Source organism: Ursus arctos, unplaced genomic scaffold (assembly GCF_023065955.2).
Source record: "Ursus arctos isolate Adak ecotype North America unplaced genomic scaffold, UrsArc2.0 scaffold_19, whole genome shotgun sequence".
Taxonomy (NCBI): domain Eukaryota; kingdom Metazoa; phylum Chordata; class Mammalia; order Carnivora; family Ursidae; genus Ursus; species Ursus arctos.
The window spans coordinates 22,198,283-22,221,111 of NW_026622863.1; the positions used below are offsets into that span (position 1 = coordinate 22,198,283).

Sequence of the window (22,829 nt, forward strand, 5' to 3'; positions counted from 1 at the left end):
ATGGACTGACCCTACTAGAGCTGGCTCTTAGCAACCCCCTCCATGGGGTGGTGCCTGGACCAATCCATAACCAGCCAGACAGAAACACAGAGTTAAATATACCTGACATGGGTGAAATTTTCCTTTACTAATTTTATCTAATTTTTAAAATAAGTGAAAAAAACTTTCACAACAACAAAAAAAGGCATACAGAGGTCAGCCGAGGAGATGGCCTCCTCCAGCCTGCGGCTGGTTTCCCAGTCGTCCTGGCTGGTTGGATGCCAGACAATGCCGAGTGGGTTATCCTGTGGCCTGGAGTTGCCAAAGGCTGTCTGTGGTGCTGCTGTTCTGGGTCTGCCTGGCAGGCTTTCTCATCCCTTTCCCTCAGGACATCATTCCCCACCCCCATGAGGCTGACAATTCATGTACTCTGCCCTGCTCTGTACTCCCACCCCTCCGCCAAGATCGGCTGCAGGTCCATGAGCCCTGCCTGGACCCACTGTGCAGTAAGAGTGCTGCCGGGTGGATCATTCTTTAGAGAGAGAAATGGAAAATTTTTTACTAATGCGTACCTAAACAGAATATGATGGTGCCGAATTGTGTGACATGGGATATACTCTCTTCCTACCATAGAAACTAACATCAGGAACTCTGCTCACTTGACCAGTCAATGGGACTGTCTGAAGGCCACATCGTTTTCCTCTCATTTAGACAATGGCCGCATTGTCCTAGTGTCCAAAGGTCTTAGCTGGACTGGGAAGACTTAGAGTACAGGAGGCAGATGCATGAAAGCTTCTGTTCCTTGTGAGGGACCTAGTTCTGCTCTGGTGCCTTGGGGTGGACGCTGCCTCACCCACCTCTCAACATAAGTTGCCGATGATCTAAGGCTGGTTCTGTCTGTACTTTGCTTGTGCTGATTTGGAGTTTCCCCCTCCAGTTTTACCAGAACCTTTAGGCAGCAAAATAAAAATGGTATCCTTCGCCAGATGTAGCTGATACAAACAGCTCAGTGGGCCCACAATGCATTCTCACTCTCCCCCTTTTGAAGAAACTGCTCTTCCCCTCTTTCAACCCATCAGGTACTATCTGAGGCTGCCCATCCCAGGCCCCCCAACCCGTGATGGGAGAGCATGTGACATAAGCTGGCCCAGGTCATCATATCAGCCTGGACATGGTGATTTGGTAGAAGGGAGAGTATGTGACCCAGACTGGGCCAACCAAAGTCCTTCCCAGAAATTTTATGACTTGGAGAAGTGGCTGCTCCTATCCTTCACCAGGAAATGGATGCCAATGAAGAGAGCTTGAGAAAGTTAAGCAGTGAGAAGAAATGGAGAAATGGAAGAGAAAAGGAGACTATCCCTCCCTCTGTGTGACTGGTTTACTTACAGTAAAATGGGCCCCTTTCTACCTTTAAGTTTTCTTGAATTGGGTTTCTGTCACTTGCAATTGAAAGAAACCCGAGGGAAGATTCTGAGATAGATGGAGGCCCAATGGTAGTGTTGGTGACTTCTGTATCTATACCCTTTGTATTTGTGCACACTCACATATTCACACAGGTTTGATGTGGGCTAGGGAAGAATGCCCTTGGAGAGGATTGATTCTATGTTTGCTATTCAGAAAGTGTGTTTGTTAAAACCACCAGCTTACAGGTTTGACTTTGCTGAAAACTCCCTCCCTGACCTTGGGCAATTGATCCATCTCTGGACATCAGTTAGTGTGACCAACCATCCCAGCCAGGGACTAAGTGGTTTCTGAGGACATGGGACTTTCACTGTAAAACCAGGATAGACTCTGGAAAACCAGACAATTGGTTACCCTACCTCCGTTCTCTATCGGCAAAACTGAGATTGAACTAGGCAGGGGTAGGAAATTCTGCCAAATCCTGCATTCAGGCCAGCATTGTATCCTCACAATCCTTTGTAATATGGACAGCTACTGTCAGTCAGAGTTGGCACCTAGTGGCCATCTTTGTACTGAGTTTTTGACACGCTGGAATTTTAAGGATCAGAATTTATTGAGGATCAACTTTGAGTCAACTTCTGCCATAAATCCCATGTCAAACTCTCTCCAGCTTGGGCCAGATGACTTCCCTAAAACTTGTGGATCTTTTTTAGGGTCTGATTGCACATTTGGGTAAATATATGGACTGGCATTAGGTTTATATATAATTCAGCTTTTCTTCTTTAGAGACTTAAATTTATTGAGTGCTCATTTATGTGTTAGACCCACATAAAGACTCTCACGCTAATCTTGAGAGCTTGTGTCTGCATTTTGCAAATAGGCAAACTGAGGCTTAGAGTCCAGTGCTTGTGTAAGCTTGTGTGAGCAGAGGAGTGAGATCCCAGCCAAGGCCCGTCTGACTCCCAACCTTTCCACCATGATGCGGATTCTGTTGGATTCTGTGGTCTGTTACCACCTTTAGTCTTTGACAGGAGCAGCCTACATCCCTCCCGGTCGGTTTTGGGACACAAAGTCCCCGAGGACTTAAGTTACCTCACGTTCAGGTGACAATTTGGGGGTCACTCCGAGCAGCTGAGGAGTTCCAAAGTTCCATACAGCCGACAGAAAGAACCCGCGCGGGCCGCTTCCCGTCTCCAAGGTCCGGGCAGATGCCCGCAGAGCGGTTCTACACAGAGTAGCCCGCCGGCCCACAAGGGAAAGAGGGCAGCGTCACTGGAGGAGCTCTGGTTCGCGGCAGCCCAGCCGCTCCGCAAGCGGGCGGGCGGCGCATGCGCGGCGCGGGTCGCAGAGTTGTGAATGGTGCGTTTTGTTTGCCGGAGTTTGGGGCGGGCGGGCGCGCGAGGAGGAGGGGTGGGGCGGACCGGGGCGGGGCGGACGGGCGGGCTTGCGAGGTGGGCGGTGAAAGGAAGTGGCGGCGGCGGCGGCCGGGGGCGGCGAGTGCTGGGTTCGCGCGGGCGGTAGGCAACGGCTGAGGCGGCGGCGGCGTGGGCTGGGTTCGAGCAGGCGGCGGCACCTCAGACTCTTGGGAGCGGGAGCCCACGCGGGCGGGCGCCTGAAACAAAGGGAAGCCAGAGACAGGGCGCCGCGGGTGGGCGGTCAGTCGGTCCGCGCGAAGCCGGCCAGCGGGTGCCGCGCAAGCCCGGAGCCCGGCCGGCCGGCGCGGCCTCAGGGCGGGAAGATGCCGCGCGTCGTGCCCGACCAGAGAAGCAAGTTCGAGAATGAGGAGTTCTTCAGGAAGCTGAGCCGCGAATGCGAGGTGAGGCAGGCGGGAGGCGCGGAGGCCGCGGCGCGCCCCGAGTGGGCCCGGGCGGAGAAAAGTTTGGGCGGCGCGGCCCCGGGCAGCCCGGCGGAGCGGCAATCTCGCCCGGGCAGCCGCCTGCCCGCAGACTGTGCTTGCCCTTATCTGCGCCGCGCGGGGCGGGCGGGCGCGCAGGCGGCGTCGCGGATTTGGCTCCTGATTTCGGGCCGTCTCTGCCTTGCAGATTAAGTACACAGGCTTCAGGGACCGGCCCCACGAGGAGCGCCAGGCGCGCTTCCAGAACGCCTGTCGCGACGGCCGCTCGGAAATCGTAAGTCGGCGGGGCAGGGGCGCTGGGGGCCCGGGGCGCGGGGACCGAGGCGCGCACGGGTCACTTGTTGCGCGGGGACAGCCGCGGCCCAGGCCGGTTCCGGACGGCGCCGCGGACGCCGCGACTCCCGGAACTGAGCGGGCGCCGTCTCACTTCCTACTCGGGATTCAAAATGCGAAACCAGACACTGGCGGGCCGCGTCCTAGCGGGGAGACGCTTCCCTGTGGCCCTCTGCGGGCCGGTTATGATTCCCAGACGCGACTCGGCAGTTTGCCCCAAGTGGAACTCACACCGGAGCCCAACTAAACAAGAAGTCATTGTACAGGCTGTGTCACTGATGAAGGGGTTGGGGTATTTGTAAGGGAGAAAACACCCTTTTGGAAAAAGAATTGGGCTTCGTTCAAGGATCTGATTCCTGGGCGAGAGTTGGTTTCTCAGGACTCCAGGTTTGTTGGTAAATCTGTATGTGAAGCTGTTTCACTGCCAGTATAACCGAGAATCTTTATACCAGTTATCTGTGGTCCTAATAGAGAAAAACAAGCCCTAAAGAATGAGCCATCTTATTTTCTTAGAATGTTAAGGCTCAGGAGAATCAGAAAGAAACCATTATCGTCTTTTTTCAAACCTCAAAAACGTATCCCGTTTAGTGCTGCTGTTCCTAAAGAATTGTATGGATTTGCGAAACCCACAGTTGATCTTGAGGCCCTGTTATAGGTGGTAGACTTGGTGCTAAACCTTACCTTGGCGGGGGGGGGCGGGGGGGCGGGATTCGAGTGTCTTAACCTCCTTTTTTCGTTTGTCCTTTTGGAGGTGCTAACGAGGAGGGAATGAAAAAGCCAAAGACTAAGTAGGAGGAAGCTAAAGAAAAGAGATCTTATTAATTAAAAAAAGAAAAAAGAAGTTGAAGTACTACTGTATAATGGAATCTAGTTATCTTCTCTGAGCTGGGCCCATTGCGTTGGCAGGGTCTTGAAGCTATGGTGGAGTTTGAGTTTAGGTTAACAATAGGAGGACATATTGGAACATTTACTTTTCCCACCTCCTTTATGGAGAATATGTTTTATTGAGAAACAGTTCACATACCATAAAATTCTCCCTTTTTATCACCTAAATCAAGTTTATTTTTAAGAATATTTTGCTATCTAAAATGAAGACTTGGAATTGTATTACAGATAATATGAAGATACTGGCTAAATTTATTAGGAGCTCTAGAATATTTGGTCATTAGTGCACGTAATGAAAGAAAAGCTCCAGCTTTTAGCCCACTTCCAAGTTCTTGAGTAGTTATAATAGTTACATGATTAAAATGTCTAAGACACATACTTTCGGTTTTGGCCTGAGTGGTAGAAGAATCATTCATTAGTTGATCCAATGATTATATCATCCTTTGTCTGGGTTTCCTTTTGAAAAAGGTGGATGGTATACCTAACCAGTGGATTTCCTAGAGTTAATTGATGTAAGTGTGAAACATGAGGTACAAAGTACTTCATGATTTTTTAGAGCTGAGGGGGTTTTTTTGGAAACCTAATGAAGTATAGCTATTAGGTTGTTCTCTGTCACATCAGGGACTTTACTGCATATAATTATGAATTGGGAGTATAATTTAACCCACAGTAGATCTGAATTGCTATATTATAATATTACTGTAATATTATAGCAGTATTATAGGTTGCTTGTATTTATAAGTTTCTTTCCAGGGATGAATCAGACAGACATTCTAAGCCTTCCTGTCTTCCAGAGATCTGATCCTACAAATTTTAATAAGTTCCTAATATCTGACAAGCATTAAAAGTTAAAGGAGGGTTAGATTGAATTCTGTGTAAGATTTGCACTTAATATAGCATACGTGTCTTAGTTTGTTGACTAATGTAACTATTTGTATTTGGGAAGGAATTTCACATTTCCTCCTTTTTCTAGGCATCCCCTCTTAATTCAGTATTCTTCATATTTAAATTACAGGATCCCTAGCTCCTAGAGGGTGGAGACCACATTAACTTTGTGGTATATACATTAATATACTCCTCTCTAAACAGGTACTCTGAATAATGCCTTTTGTATCATAGGTACTTGATTAATTTAATTTAGAGGTTACTTAATGCCTAAAATTTATCTTTTTAGTTAGGAACAGGCTGTGGCTTTTATTTACTTGGTTGTGGAAACTAGGTGTGGAGAAGACATTTTTCCTCTGTTTTGACAGCAGCTTTATACAGTAAAAATGTGCATAGTTAACCAAAACTATTATCGACCTTCTCCCCCTTTTTATTCTTTTAATTTTGAACATCTCCTTAGTGTATCAGTGAGGTTAATGCATTTATTTTGTGTTTAGATAGATGTGATCGTAACTATAAAACTTATCCAGACTCCTTATCATAGCATGAATAAAAGTGATTATGGGTAAGGGGTAGAATCTATTTGGTCTGTTTTATTCCTCATGTAAGTTCTTATGTGGTAGGAGTGTTGGAGAAGTCTTCAACACTAACGGTAAATTAAAGAAAAGAATTCAGGTTTGGGGACGACTGTGACTGCAGTGAAAACTATATTTTTAATCCTGAAGATGGAAGGGTAAATGTATGTTGGATTGGCATAGGTGTGTTATTTTACATTTTGTGAAACCTGTAGAATAATCATGGGGACAATCTGGAAATCCTACATATAGACAGTGATACTGGTGTAGCATTTTTATGTTTTTGAACGGAATTTTCCCAATTGTTATGTGTGTAGATATTCCATTAAAAAAAGAGTTCTGTGGTCAAATAAATTTGTGAAATGCTATTGTAGAATGATCTGTTCTTACCACTTTTCCTCTCAGAGAGAGGGATCTTGAGATAATGGGTATGAAGTGATGAAGCAGGAAATCTCTTCTGAGGTTGGTCTTCAGACAGGAGGTGAGGTAATAAGATCTGTAGACTGTTTTTACTTAGCACAGAGCTGATTTGGGGTACACTGGGGGTGGAAGGATTTGTTACTGGTGAATACTAAAGAAACATGCCTTGGGGATTTTGACACGAGGCATTCATTCATGGGCTGAATCTCTTATCTGCCACCACTCCATGGTGAGAATTTATTATCTGAGGCTGAAAAAGTTAGTTCTCTTACCCAGCTCAAAACTATTTCTCTTATTTAGCAAATACTTAAATGGCATTTACCTGGTACTATTATAAGCACTTAACAAATTTTAATTAGTGGGGAAACTGAGGTACAGTTAAGTAACTTGCTTTGTCATACAGCCTAGGCAGTGTGCCTTCTAGAGTCTGTTTTCATTTGAACTATTGTTTGTTCATTTCACTCCACTTGATTGTCTTTTAAACTTGGTATAAATGGGGAAAGCTTTTTCTAAGCGTTAATGTTGTAATATTGACGTTTGTTAGGTCTCTATTCATATAAAATACCACAAGAAAGAGTATCCCAGTTGATTAGGTAAATGCCATCAAAGATTTCTATAGAGATTTAGCAGTTAGGTTAACAGTTGTACCTGCAGTACCAATAATAGAAATAAGAAGAATAAATTCTTATCTCTAAAGAATCTAAGCTATTAATTATCAGGGGGTACTAGTGGACAGCTGAATCAGCCGATGAGTTTAAACAAATTGCCCAAAATGTAAATCGCTTGCTTTCAGATTAGGACTCTTTGATTGGAAACAAAGTATGTTGTGGAACTTTAATTAGTAAAGTAAAACAAACCAAAACCTTCTCTCATTTCAACAAAGAAGAGTTTACATTTAGATGATGAAAAAAATCTTTTTTTCCAAAATGCTTTTTACTTATTTCTTTCTTTCTGAATTTCCCTTGGGAAGAGGGACAATGCTATTTCCACTTTTTACTTGGAGGAAATATAGTTAAATTGCTGAGGGGCTACACAGACTACTTTATCGAAATGGTTTTAGATTGTTCTGTCTGTTGAACCATGCATCCAAATCTTATTATAAATACTAGATGAATACTCTTTTGTATGGTCAGATCCAGTTCTCCTAACGTTAAATTTCAGAAAATGCATATTTTTTAAATCACCTAAGGTTTTAGAGAGATGAGAAGTACTGTCACATCACATTCTAATGTATCATTTATCAGAAGAGGCAGTCCTGTGCATTTTTAACATGGGCTTTAGAACATAGTATTTCATTAAGTAAGGGAAATCGAGGGAAATCACGAGAAATTAAAATGTCTTATTTACAGAACTTGAAATTGTGGTATGCTTTAAAATTCAAAATGTTTAGATCTTCAGTGATTTTCACATTTAAAAATAGAAGTTTTTAAATTCAGGGATGATGGCTTCTGGTTAAACATTAGCAATGCAAGATCCTAACGTCAGCAAAAAATGACCTGAAAGAAAGTATTGATTCCATGTCTGATTTTATATTTAAGCAGCCAATGGCAAATGTCCTCAAAATGGAATCAGATGTTTGTAACTTAATACTTAAGAAAAATGATGAGTGCGTGTTTTTAACTTTTAAGTATTCTCGGTGCTGCCCGGCTTAAGACAGAAACTGATGTAAAAATAAATGACTGCCTGCATAATTTATGTAATGTCCTGCTCCTGATCCTGTTTGTATTGATTTTTCTAAAAGGCTTTTGTGGCCACAGGAACCAATCTGTCTCTCCAGTTTTTTCCGGCCAGCTGGCAGGGAGAACAACGACAGACACCTAGCCGGGAGTATGTCGACTTAGAAAGAGAAGCAGGCAAGGTAGGAAACATTTCTTTGCAATTCGAAATACTATGGATTGTTTTATTAGAGATTATCAGAAGATTTACAGTTTAATGAAGAGATCACAGGTGTGATCATACACGCATATGGTCAGATTTGTTTTCATATTATAAGGGTGTAATACAATTTTTTAAATCACTGTCAAATTTTTTTATATCATTCCATTACTAATTTCATGTATATAATATTCATCATAGAAACTTCTAGCCCTTAAAGAGAGAAGTGTGCTTTCTTATATATAACATTTAAAACTTAATTCCTTTAAAAAGTGTTGACAGGATATTTTTTGTTTTACTAACCTAAGTGACTACAGTGCTGTAAAAAAATAAAATTAAGAGAAAAATGGGGAAAAGGCTCTGTAGGCATAAAATTTAATAATACTTAGAAATAGCTCATGGGTAACTTTCTACTTCTGTTAATACTGCAAATTTAATTTTGATTAAAAAACAGCGTGTAAACTTTAACTTGGAAATAATTTTATTTTTCATTTTGAGGAAAAGCTGGGAAAACAAGTTGATGCTTTAAAATTTTTGTGTTGAAACTTTAGGTTGAAGATATGAAATGCTTAAGCTGAGAGCTCTATTAAACTCTAACTTAAATGTGTTACATTATTTTGGTGAAATTTTAGTGAATAGTATCTTGAATTGGTTCATCTTTTAATGTAGAAGTTGATTCTTACTGAAATAAAATATTTAAAGAAAAATATTTTTTGGCCTCATTTTATGCTCAGTATTTCTCCTGTTTCCTTTATGTTTCTATACCTGTTTTTATCAACTTGCTCACTTACTCTTCTGAGTATCATCATGAATAGCATAACCTGTCACTTTATTTGCAAAACATCATACATATATAATACAAAGATTTTTGTATTAGCCTGTTTTAGGAAAATGATTCCTGTTTTTGTATATATACAATGAAGAGTTTTTGTTTAAATTTTATGAAGTAAGGTGGGTTGTTTGTGTTGTTTTTTAAAGATTTATTTATTTATTTTAGAGAGAGGGAGGGGGAAAATAATCTCAAGCAGACTCCCCACTGACCCGCCGAGTAAGAGCCCAGCCCAGGGCTTGGATCTTACAACCCTGAGATCATGACCTGAGCCAAACCCAAGAGTCAGATGCCTTAAACGACTCAGCCACCCAGGCACCCCTGGGTTTGATCTTTTGTGGGTGACAAACCAACTAATCTTTGGAGAGGGAGAGGGAAAATAGATTACAGAATTTTTAAGATGAGTAATAAGTGATTTGCTTTTCTGTGCATTAGCTTGCTTGCTTGCTTGCTTGGAAGATTAAAAGCAAATGTTCCAAGTTTTACTATTTGATAATTCTTATATATAAGGAAGAAGTTGGGAAGTCATTGTAAGATTATGCTTTTTTGGTCTGTTTTGTGCACGTGTGTGTAAGTCAATGAAGAAATTATTTTTTTCCTTGTTCAAAACATTTAACGTTTATTTAACATGGTGGCTCAGATACTACAGACATAAACCAAAAAAAGTTATTTCCCCAACTGTAATGCTAAACTATTTTAACGCTTCAAAATGGACATCTCAATGTTACCCAAGTCTTGCAGTATTTTTTTTTTTTTTATTTGACAGAGATAGAGATAGCCAGCGAGAGAGGGAACACAAGCAGGAGGAGTGGGAGAGGAAGAAGCAGGCCCATAGTGGAGGAGCCTGATGTGGGGCTTGATCCCAGAACACCGGGATCACGCCCTGAGCCGAAGGCAGAGACTTTAACCGCTGTGCCACCCAGGCGCCCCTCAAGTCTTGCAGTATTTAATAACTAATAAATGGGTGTTAACTCTACTAGAAAGTATGTTTGCTTAAATTAACTTAATGATAACTGTTTACCAGATCAAAGACCACATTATTCTTGGACTTAAGCCATTGACATGTTTTTAGTTACATGACCAACAATACCAAAAATGTTGTATAACTTATTTTAGTGTTTAGAGGATGCGTTTTCAAATACACCTGGAAAATTGATAGAACTTATGCAAGTTATTGGGAAATTTACATTTTATTAACATTTGTTTTAGAAGTTCTTTTTCTGTAAAAGGCCATATATCAAATATTTTTAGTTTTGCAGGCATGTGGTCTGTGTTGCAGCTGCTCAAGTCTGCTGTTACAGTGGAAAAGGAGCCATAGACAATATGTAAACAAATGAGTGTGGCTGTGTTCCAAGAATAGTAACGGTGGCAAACTCAGTATCTTTCCCTCAGATTTAAATCTGTAAATGTTTGTGTGTAGATTGTGTACTTCTTAAATATACTTTTCAACACCTGTACTATACCAGTAGGATCCAGAAGAAAAGAAACATGTTAAGGCACAAAAAACAAAAACAAATAGAAAACTGCTAGTCTATTGCTCTTTTCCAGTGGGATAAAGGATATCAGTGAATTTAGACAAAAGGTACTGACCCACGTTTTCTCAGCCGTGGAGCTCAGGCTATGGGGTGTCTTTATTTTTCTTACTCCTTTTTTATGGTCTCTTCCTGATAGTCATTAGCTTGTATTTCTGTCCCTACAGGACTAGGACTAGAAGCAAAGAAAAATTGAAGGGATTTCCCCAAATGTTAATTGTTTGCCTCTGCTTCTTATCAAATTTGTATCGCAGATCAGCATCTTTTCTTCCACGTACTCTCAGCCTAGTTACTTTCTGAAGCAACTTAGTTCTCTTCTCCATTCATACCCAACTTTAAAGAAACTACGGTTAAGGCTTTGGAGTTAGGCATAGTTAAGTCCTGGTTTCATTTACAACGATATAACTTTGTGCAAGTTATTTGACTTATGGTCCTCAATTAGAACATGAGGTTAATGCATACTTCCCAGGGTCTCCCTAGTGAGTAAATGAACGTGTATGTAAAGTGCTTAGCCCAGTGCCTGAAACAGTTGCTCAAAAATTCATTCATTCAGAAGGTTCTTGTTGAACACCTGTTGTATATACGGAGCATTGTCCTAGGCATTTGAGATGCATCAGTGAACAAAACAAAGATCCTCCCCTAGAGATTGTTTTATGGAAGGAGCGGAGGATAGACAATATTCATAATAAATAAGTTATGTAGTATTTTACGAAGTGGTAGGTGCTCTGGAAAAAAAAGGAAAAGTTGAATAGAGTAAGGATGATCAAGGACCGGAAATGTTTGCAATTCTAAATAGGTTGATCTGGGTGAAGACGGTCATGTTTGAACAGAGACCTGAAGGAGGTCAGGGAATGATGAGCCATGTAGGTATGGGGGGAAAGACAGAGAAGATAGTCACTGTGAAGTTCCTAGAGTGGGGGCATGTTCCCTGTGTTTGATAAGCAGCGAGCAGTCCAGGGAGCCTGGAGCAGACTGAGCAAGGAGGAGGGTAACAGGAGATGAGATCAGGGAGATAACAAGCAGCCAGTTTATGTGACCTTGCAACCACATGGATTTTTATTCTGAGTGAAATGGGGAGTAGTTTCAGGTTTTTGAGCAGATAACAATATGATCTGCCTTGGGTTTTAAAAGGATCACTCTAGCTGCTGGGTTAATAATAGGCTGTAGGGGGGCAAGAGTGAAGTAGGGAGACCAGTTTGGCTGTTGCTGTGATCTTGGCGAGAGGCTAGGGTAGTAGCAGTGGAGGTGGTGAGAAGTGTTCATAGTCTGAATATATTTTGAGATAGAGCCAACAGGATTTGCTTATGGATTGGATGTGGGGTGTGAGAGTCAAGAACGACTCCAGCGTTTTTGGCAAGAGCAACTGGGAGTATGGGATTGCCGTCATCTGAGATAGGAAAGGCTGTGGGTGGAGCAGTTTTGAGGAGCAGTTTAGGACATGTGTGTTTGTGGTGGTGGCTTGTTAATGCACTTCTGTTTTCTTACCGCCCACCCCTTAACTTCTTAAGCTACGGCACTGCTTTCTCATAAGTGATCCTTCGTCTGTTTACCCCAAGGGTTCAGTGGCCTGTTAAAAAGAATCAACTTTATTGAAGTATACTTTACATATAATAGAATGCACCCATTTTAATTGTATAAATTTGAGTTTTAACAAATTTATACACACCCATATAAACACTACCCACAATCAAGTGTTTCAGTCACCGCCAAAAGTTCCCTTGAGCCCCTTTACAGGAGTCTGGGAGTGGTTTGGCTGGATGGTTCTGGCTCAGGGCTGGGACTGTGCAGTCTCTGAAGACTTGACTGGAGCTGAAGAATCCACTTCCAAGCTCACTCACGTGACTATTGGTAGGTGGCTTCACTTGCTAGTCACGTGTGCCTCTCCACAGTAGAGAGAAAAAGAATGAAGTCACCATGCTTTTTATGACCTATTCTCCAATCACTTGTGCCTTATTCTGTTCATTAGAAGAGAGTCACTAAGTCTAGCCCACATTTGACAGGGGAGGAGGAGTATTTATTCACATACATGGGTGTGAATACCAGGAGGCTAGAATCATTGAGGCTATCTTGGAGGCTGACTACCGCAATATTCACTTGAATTTAGTGAATTCTGAAAATACTAGAATGTTAATAGGAGACAGAACCTGCATATTCTCTTTGATTTGAAATACTGTTTTATGATCTACGAAAATGGGCTCAGTGAGATCAGTCCTTTTATTCATTCTTTCTGCCTTTGTGTTTATAGGAATATTTTCAAGCCAGAGGTCTTCAATAAAGAAGGCCTGTTAATGGAAAACTGACCATAAGTAGGTATTTTATGTAAGATCAAATCAGAGCACACAAGTTTATACCGTCTTTCAAATATATTTGAAACTTTTGCACCCAGGTGTTTAGTGAGCTGACTGCATTGGCTCTTAACAACGATCTATTTTTAGAAGAGGTTTAAAACAATACAATGTAGTAGAAAGAGCTGTCTGTCAAAAGACAATCATAGCTTTTTTTTTTTTTTAACCTGGAAATGGGAATCAGAATGTCTGTCCTACTCATATACCTCATGTGAGGATTCAGTGAAGTACTAGAATATGTGAAAATGCCTTTTAAATTGTAATACACTGTCCAGAATTAGGCTGTTTGATGGTTTTGTAGGGTGAAATTATAGGTAACTTAATTACGGAGTTTTAGTGCTATGGTGTGCCTTAGGTCAGCTTCACTTGTAGCTGTACAGTGTTGGAACACCACATCTTTCCCAAGTGGTCCATCCTGGTGTAATATAAACCCTGACAGCCAAAATGTTCCTAATTCTTCCTGAATCTAAACTGCTTTTCTCTCATTTTGCTTTCAGAAGACAAGGAAAGGAACCATTAAGAATTTAAGTCATTCTTAGTTAAATTTTTGTAGGCCAAGCAACTTCCAATTCCTTTGATCTTTCCTCTTAGGACCCATTTCTAATTACTTTTTATTTCAAACAAATGCAAATGATTATGGTTCACCATAAGTTATTAGTCTTGAATGGTCAGATTAATGGTTTTTGCATGCATTCTGTGTTTTATAAAGCCTGGGTTAGGGTTTCAAATTAATTATTGTATATGATTACTGCATGATCCTAGTTTTTGAGTATAAAGAAAAAGGGTATGAAACATATTTTATAAACTGAAAAAATGAACTTTACAGTGCTACTATTGATCATTTTTTCTATAGAAATTGAATATACTATCTAGTGTTACTTCATTGGCCCCAGAGAAAGAGAGGTTAAACTTCTTTTTAACAGTTGTTGCATTTCTGTTTATAACTTCTGATTTTAATTGATGGTCAAATAACATTACTAGCAGACATTAAGAAGTAGTTATGAAGTATATGTTATTAGAGCAGATGCTTTTAGGAAATTTTGGTTTTTTTTTTTTTTTCCTTCTCTGAACTTTTGTACTTAAAACCGAAATCTTTTTTTTTTTTTTTAAGATTTTATTTATTTATTTGACAGAGAGATACAGCCAGCAAGAGAGGGAACACAAACAGGGGGAGTGGGAGAGGAAGAAGCAGGCTCCCAGCAGAGGATCCTGATGTGGGGCTCCATCCCAGGACTCTGGGATCACGCCCTGAGCTGAAGGCAGACGCTTAATGACCGAGCCACCCAGGCGCCCCAAAACTGAAATCTTTTATCATTCATTTGCATGAGCATAAGTAAAGCAGAATTTAACAGCATTTGATTTAATGAATGAGGACAGACTCTTGTTCTTTTTACTTCTTTTTTTTTTTAAAGATTTTATTTATTTATTTGACAGAGACAGCCAGCGAGAGGGAACACAAGCAGGGGGAGTGGGAGAGGAAGAAGCAGGCTCCCAGCAGAAGAGCCTGATGTGGGGCTCGATCCCAGAACGCTGGGATCATGCCCTGAGCCGAAGGCATACGCTTAACGACTGCTCCACCCAGGCGCCCCAGACTCTTGTTTTTTTTTTTTAAGATTTTATTTATTTATTCGACAGAGATAGAGACAGCCAGTGAGAGAGGGAACACAAGCAGGGGGAGTGGGAGAGGAAGAAGCAGGCTCATAGCAGAAGAGCCTGATGTGGGGCTCGATCCCATAACGCCGGGATCACGCCCTGAGCTGAAGGCAGACGCTTAACCGCTGTGCCACCCAGGCACCCCCAGACTCTTGTTTTAAATGGTTTTTCCAAAGGTCTGTGATTCTGCTGCTTCTGGAGCATTTTGCTTACTTGCCTGCAGGATCTTTGTCCCAAAATAAATATTTTGTCTGTTTATATACCATCCACAATTTGGCAGGGTTTAGAGGACTCCTTGATGTTAGCTTTGAGAAATCCCTATTCAAGCTCAACCAGTTCCTTCTCCTCCTCAGACAGCTCAGTCACTCCAAATAAAAGATAGCTGTGGTAAAGCTTTGGAATGTGATTTTCCCCAAGAGAAATTGAGACAACTTTACAACTAGTTTGTCAGATCTAGATTTTAATAAATATTTCTATTCAACTAAAATACGAAGTATATTTTCCAGCATTTAGTTATTGGCAATTTAGTGCATTGGAATAAGTAATCTGTTTTTTGTTTGTTTGATTGTTTTAAAACAGACTTTTATTTATTTATATTATTTTATTTATTTTTTTCATCATGATAAGTATACTCTTTAATCTCCTTCATCTGTTTTACCCATTCCCTTGCCCCCTTCCTCTCTGATAACCATCAGTTCTCTATAGTTAAGAGTCTACTCTTGGTTTGTCTGGTTTTCTAAAATATACTTTAAGTATAGTATAATATTTTCTTTTTTAAAAAAGATTTTATTTATTTATTTGAGAGAGATCACAAGCAGGGTGGAGGGGTAGAGGGAGAAGCAGACTCCCAGCTGAGCAGGGAGCCGGATGTGGATCTCAATCCCAGGACCCCGGGATCATGACCTGAGCTGAAGGCAGATGCTTAACCGACTGAGCCACCAAGGCACCCCTACTATAATATTTTAATAACTGAATTATAAACTAGAATTGGCAGCCTTACCCTTATATTTTTAAAGAAAAGGTTTTATTTCAATATTTTTTTTTTTTAAGATTTTATTTATTTATGTGACAGAGAGACAGCCAGCGAGAGAGGGAACACAGCAGGGGAGTGAGAGAGGAAGAAGCAGCCTCCCAGCGGAGGAGCCCGATGTGGGACTTGATCCCGGAACGCCGGGATCACGCCCTGAGCTGAAGGCAGACGCTTTAACGACTGCGCTACCCAGGCGCCCTATTTCAATATTTTTTAAATCCAAGAGGGAGAGTTGACTGACTTCATGCATAAACAAGATAGTTTAAAAAATTAGTACTTTCCAGTTAGAGTTACATTAATTTGCATATATGTAAATATACCTCCAAAGTATTTGAAGATTGTGTTCTCTTTGTCCCTTCTCTTAAATTGTATTATTTGCCTGGATTTACTTTTTAGCATAAAGGTAAAATTTGAGCCTTGGCCTTATCTGAATTATATATTCCAGATTAAAGAAGACAGAAATAATATGTCCGAAAGAACCTCCTGAATTCTTCCCCTCCTTTCTTCTGCTTCTTACCCCAGTATTTTTTAATGTTTTAGTGCTTAATTCAAACACTTCAAGGATAAAGACTGCTGAAATGTTATATCAACTATAATTTTGGGGTAGGACTGTTACATCTTAATTTCACTGCTTCCCATTTTCCCTAATTGATTTTTTTCAGATGGTATTGAGGTATGTATATATTTATATTTTTATATATTTATATATATATATATATATATACACACCTGGGTAGTGCAGTCAGTTAAGCACCCGACTTGGTTTCGGCTTAGGTCCTGATCTCAGGGTCGGGAGATTGAGTCCCGAATCAGGCTCCATGCTCAGCATGGAGTCTGCTTAAGACTTTTCTCTCCTCCCTCTGCAGCCCCCCTGTGCTTGAGTGCGCATGCGCGATCTCTCTCTCAAATAAATAAATCTTAAAATATACATATTATATATATAACACCATATGTATAATATATAATCATATGTATTGTTTATATAACTGCATATATTATATATATAACTACATATATATGATCATATATATATATGGTCGGTGTAACCACCACAATCAAGATGTAGCACATTTCCATAACCTCAGAAGGTTTTCCCATGCCCCTTTGCAGTCAGTCCTCTCACTCCCTGGCCAGGTAACCACTGATCTTCTTTCTACTACTATAGTTTTGTCTTTTCTAGAATTTCATATAAACAGTCATGCAGTGTATAGACTTGTGTGTCTAGCTGTCACTTAGCAACGTGCTTTTGAAATACATCCATGTTGTGTGTATAATAGACCATTTCTTTTTATTATTGAGTGGTATTCCATTGTGTGGATATGCTATATTTTGTTTATCCATTTACCAGTTGTTAGCCATCGGGGTTATTTACCCATTTTTTGGCTATTAAAATAATGCTGCTTTAAACATTATATACAAGTCTTCTATGTGGACATATGTTTTCATTTCTCTTGGGTAGATACATAGGACGTAGATTGCTGGGTCATCTCATTAGGGTAACTTTTTAAGAAGTTGCCAAACTGTTCTCCAAAGTGGTTATATAATTTTGAATTCCCATTAGCTGTATATGAGAGTTTCAGTCACTTTACATCTTTACCAACACTTTGTGCCATCAGTCTTTTTCATTTTGCCACTTTAATGAGTAGATAGTGGTATTCTTTGGTTTTAATTTGCATCTCCCTAGTGAGTTATGGTGCTGAGCTTGTTTTATGTGCTTATTTGCCATTTGTATATCTGTGGTGAAGTGTCCATTCAAATCCTTTGTACATTTTTTTATATTAGGTTCTTATTAAGATGTAAGAGTTTTTTATGTATTTAAATATAAGTTACTAGATACTTTTGCAATTGAAGTTTTATTATGAGTCAGATTTAAAGTTGAGGTAGCCTTGACATTGTATGAAACATTGTATTAAGATATACACAGGGGCACCTGGTTGGCTCAGTTGGTGGAGCCTGTGACTCTTGATCTCAGGGTTGTGAGTTCAAGCTCTACATTGGAGGTAGAGATCACTCAAAAAAAATAAAATCTTCAGGGGCGCCTGGGTGGCTTGGTCGGTTAACTGTCCGACTCTTGATTTCAGCTGAGGCTGTGATCTCAGGGTTGTGAGATTGAGCCCCCCATTGGGCTCCAGCCAGTGCAGAGCCTGCTTAAGATTCTGTCTCCATCTCCCTCTGCCCCTCTCCCACCTCTCTCTTTCTCTCTAAATAAATAAATAAAATCTTTTTTCTTTTTCTTTTTTTTTTTTTTTAAGTCTATTTCATGGTACCTGGGTGGCTTAGTCAGTTAAGCATCTGCCTTTGGCTCAGGTCATGATCCTGGGGTCCTGGGACTGAGCCCTGTGGCAGGCTCCCTGTTCAGTGGGGAGCCTACTTCTCCTTCTCCTTCTGCCTACCACTGCAAGTGCTTGTGCGTGCGCACTCTCACACTCTCTCTCTCTGTCAAATAAATAAAATAAAATCTTCTTTTAAAAAGCCTGTTTCTCGGAAATACGCACATTCTGTCAAAGCTGCTGTAATGTAGATGTGATTTTCGAATCCTTCTCTTGTGCCTCTGTTAATGCTGCTTAGCTCAATTGTCAGCTTTAATCCTGCTTGGCTCATAATGTTGATAACCTTTTTTTTTTTTTTTTAAAGATTTTCTTTTAAAGTAAGCTCTACACCCAACATGGGGCTCAAACTTAAAATCCTGAGGTCAAGAGTCACATACTCTACTGACTGAGACAGCCAAGCACCCCCTAATGTTGATAATCTTGAAATTAAGAGTTTGTTGTGGCCTTTTTTGTTTGTTTTTATTGTGGTAAAATATACATAACATAAAATTTACCATTTTAACCATTTTCAACTGTGCCGCTAAGTATATTCACATTTGCAGTCAGCCATCACTACCATCCATCTCCAGAATTTTTGTCATCTTCCCAATCTAAAACTCCATACCCATTATACATTAAGTCTCTTTTCTCTCCTGCTCCCAGCCCCTGGCAACCTTTATACTTCTAGTCTTTATGAATTTGATTAGGTACCTCATAAAGTGGAATCATACATTATTTGTCTGTCCTGTTATGACTAGCTTATTGCACTTGAAGATTCATCCATGTTATTTCAATGCAGTGGGTTTTTTGAAAAGATTTTATTTATTTATTTATTTTATTTGAGAGAGAAAAGAGCACAAGCAGGGGAAGGGCAGAGGGAGAAGCAGACTCTCCCCTGAGCAGTGTGCCTGGTGGGGGGGGGAGGGGTGTCTATTCTAGAACCCTGAGATCATGACCTGAGCAGAAAGCAGATGTTTAATTTACTGAGCCACGCAGGCACCCCGATGCAGTGTTTTAAAATAACTTTTTTCCAGGGCACCTGGCTGGCTCAGTTGTTAGAACATGCAACTCTTGATCTCGGGGTTGTAAGTTTAAGCTCTATGTTAGGTGTAGAGATTATTTAAAAATAAAATCTTTAAAAATATAATAAAAGGACTTTTTTCTTGACAAAAGAAATAGGGGAAAATTTGGAAAATAAACTTTTAGAAAAGATATCAAAATCATCCATTGTTGAGAGTCCTTGTAATCATCCATTACAGAGAGTCATTGTTAATTCATGTAGGAAATGTTGGGGTTCGGAGCAAATGGCCAACAAAGAATTCTTGAGATGTCTTCAGTGCAAAAAGATGGTTTTATTAAAGCACGGGGACAAGATCCGTGGGCAGAAAGAGCTGCACCAGGGTCATGAGGAGTGGCCAATTATATACTTTCAGGTTGGGAGGGGATTTGAGTTAGTGTAAGTCTCTAAGGAATTTTGGAAGCAAGGTTTCCAAGACCTTGAGGAGGCTAGCTATTGTTAGGAAAAGGTCATTTATATGATCTCACTTATAAGTGGAATTTAAGAAACAAGGCAGAGGATCATAGGGGAAGAGAGGAAAACATGAAACAAGACAAAACCAGAGAGGGAGACAAACCATAAGAGAGAGACTCAATCTTAAGAAACAAACTGAGGTTGCTGGAGGAAGGTGGGTGGGGGAATGGGGTGATGGACATTGGGGAGGGCATGTGTTGTGATGAGCACTGGGTATTATATAAGACTGAATCACAGACCTGTACCCCTGAAATAAACAATACATTGTATGTTAATTAATTGAATTTACATTTAAAAATAAATCTTTTTTATTATTTATTTTTTTAAAGATTTTATTTATTTATTCGACAGAGAGAGAGACAGCCAGTGAGAGAGGGAACACAAGCAGGGGGAGTGGGAGAGGAAGAAGCAGGCTCATAGCGGAAGAGCCTGATGTGGGGCTCGATCCCATAACGCCGGGATCATGCCCTGAGCTGAAGGCAGACGCTTAACCTCTGTGCCACCCAGGCGCCCCTAAAAATAAATCTTTTTTAAAAAGGTCATTTATTACTGTCTAATAAAACCTTAGTCATGAGACTCTTCAGATGTATATCAATGGGCCATATGCTTGGAGGATGATTGTCAACCTATATCTGTGTGTGTGTGGGGGGGTGAGATAAAGGAATTTTTATATGTTGAGACCTAGTTGATGTAGCATTTACTTTTTATTTTATCTTTGAATTTTCTGCATATCTTGTTAGTAATTGCTGGATTTTTTTTTTTACCTGACTTTAAGAAAAAAATGTGTTATCTTTTTTTTTTTTTAAGCTTTATTTATTTAAATAATCTCTGCATCCCGTGTGGGGCTCAGACTCACGACCCCAAGATCTAGAGTTGCATGCTTTTCCAACTGAGCCAGCCAGGTGCCTCTTTTATCTTTCTGATCTTACTAACTATGAAAGAATAGAAAAATTAGAAATAAGTAGATACCTTTGTATAAGAAAGAAGCAACAAAATGATTATCAGTGTTAATTTTTAGAATAAAAAGATGGAGAAATGTAGACATTGATGTATTTAAGGAGTACACACACAATTTCCATCCATCTAGGAAACCTTTACAAAATAATCTAGGAAACAGTAGTCATACTGTACAGGTGGTGATCATGAAAACTCTTTTTCATTTCTACAGAACACTTTGAGTATTCTAATAAAGGCATTTGGGGAGGGCTAAAGTTTATACCTACCTCTGAATGGATGGGACTCCCTTTGCTACTATGTACTTTTATTTCCTCTTTTAAGAATTAGAATCATACCTCAGCAATATTCTACTGCATATATATGCCATATCTTCTTTATTCATCAGTTGATGGATATTTGGGCTGTTTACATAATTTGGGTATTGTAGATAATGCTGCTATAAACATCAGGGTGCATGTATCCCTTCGAATTAGTATTTTTGTGGTTTTTGGGTAAATACCTAGTAATGCAATTGCTAGATTTTACAGTAGTTCTATTCTTAACTTTTTGAGGAAACTCCATACTGTTTTCTAGAGTGGCTGCACGAGCTTGCATTCCCGCCAACAACGCAAGAGAGTTCCCCTTTCTCCACATCCTCGCCAACACCTGTTGTTTCTTGTGTTGGTGATTTTAACACAGGGGAAGTCGGTGGGGGGATGGGTTAAATTGGTGATGAGGATTAAGGAGTGCATTTGTTGTGATGAGAACTGGGTGTTGTATGTAAGTGTTGAATCACTGTATTGTACACCTTAAAGTAACAGTATATTGTATGCTAACTGGAATTTAAATTAAAACTTAAAAAAAAGGAATTAGGATAATAGCAAACAGTGCTGTAGCACTGGCTATATGCCAGGTGCTGTTTTAATTGATACATAGATAACATACATTGATACTTTTATAATTTCCATTTTACTGGAAAGAAAACATTTGTAAATTTTAAATTTTGTTTAGCTTGAGCAGGTTCAGAGACTTTATTTCTTTGATAACACTTCTTGGGTACTTAGTTTTCTACAGAGGGTTAGAAGCCCTGGCCTGGCTAACAAGTTCTTCACTTGTAGAGATTATAGACGGTGCTATGGTAGGGAGTTTATATTGTTACCTTCTTTTATGAAAGTATACAGTGTACACATTTGAAAATTATTATATCATAAGCTTTTCAGTTTAGGATGGGCCTCTCAAACTGAGATATATTTAGGAACCAAGAATTTAAAATAATACTTTAAATGTGCTTTTTGGTGCTTTAGTACTCTGGAGCTGTGCTATATACTGTGTGTCTGAAGAAGGAAAGGGCCAAGTTGGGGAATGTTTGACGGGTTGTTTTTGTGGATGAAAACCTTCCACCCCGCCGCCCCCACCCCATACAAGGAATACTGAGTCTTTTGTGTTTTAAAGCTTCAAATGTAAAGGCAGGTTAATCTTCAGATTAAAATAAAAGGATAGCTTAGAACATGTGACTTCAACATTTCCATAAGGAGAATTCAGATGTTTTTCAGGCAAACAAAATATTTTGTCTATATTAAACAATTATTTTTAATAAGTATCTGACCTTACATACGGAATATTGCTTTAAATAATGGCCCTTTTGGAGAATCCTCCAAATTTCTTTGGGTATTGCTTATTCATGATAGCAGTTTCTCAGCCCTGGCTTGCCATTCCTTTGCTATCCAGAACATTTCTGGGCCATTTTAAAAATTGAAATAAAATTCACATAACAAAATTTGCCATCTTACCCATTTTAAAGTGTATATTTCAGTGGTTTTTAATATATTCACCATGTGCATCCTTCATCACCATCTAATTCCAGAACATTTTCAGAACTTTAGACCATTTTATTTTTATTCTTTTTAAAGATTTATTTATTTGAATCGGGGGCAAAGGGAGACAGCATCTTCAAGCAGAAGAACTCCACTGAGCACAGAGTTCGACTTGGGGCTCATGGGGCTGGCAGAGCTTGATCTCATCACCCATGAGGTCATGACCTGAGCTGAACTAGGAGTTGGACGCTTAACCAACTGAGCCACCCAGGCGCTCCAGAACTTAAGACCATTTTAAATACATTTTGAAAAATCTGCAGACCGGTTTTTAAGGTGATCATCACCAGGCACTGGGGTAGATGATTTACATTATCACGGATTCTCTTAAGCCTGCACTATATAGTGAAATCTGTAATTTTGGAACACATTTGGTGATAGCTTGATTTTACAGCTCAGGAATCTGAGGCCCAGAGAGGTCAAATAAATCTTCAGAAGTCATGTAATCTGTTTCCTAGGTAGAGCCAGGATCCAGACCCAGGTCTTTTTTACCCCAGAATCTGTGTTGTTTGCAACATACCACACTGCCGCTAATAAATAATCATTAGGTAAGTTGTCAGAAACTCCACATCCTACCTTGTAAAG

At 40.1% G+C, this 22,829-nt stretch overlaps 1 protein-coding gene across 2 annotated transcripts in view; it reads left to right on the top strand.

Annotated features, from left to right (window-relative positions):
* The first annotated feature begins 2,855 nt into the window (after positions 1–2,855).
* CBFB (core-binding factor subunit beta) overlaps positions 2,856–22,829 on the top strand; it is a 57,759-nt gene continuing 37,785 nt past the window's right edge. Inside the window, exons 1-3 of one of the 2 annotated variants that reach the window (XM_026494951.4) lie at positions 2,856–3,196; positions 3,423–3,509; positions 8,075–8,191. In XM_026494951.4, coding sequence (XP_026350736.1) covers positions 3,119–3,196; positions 3,423–3,509; positions 8,075–8,191 — 282 coding nt within the window. In that variant the 5' untranslated portion in view covers positions 2,856–3,118. The remainder of the gene's footprint in view (positions 3,197–3,422; positions 3,510–8,074; positions 8,192–22,829) is intronic. The other variant, XM_026494950.4, reaches the window with a different exon arrangement.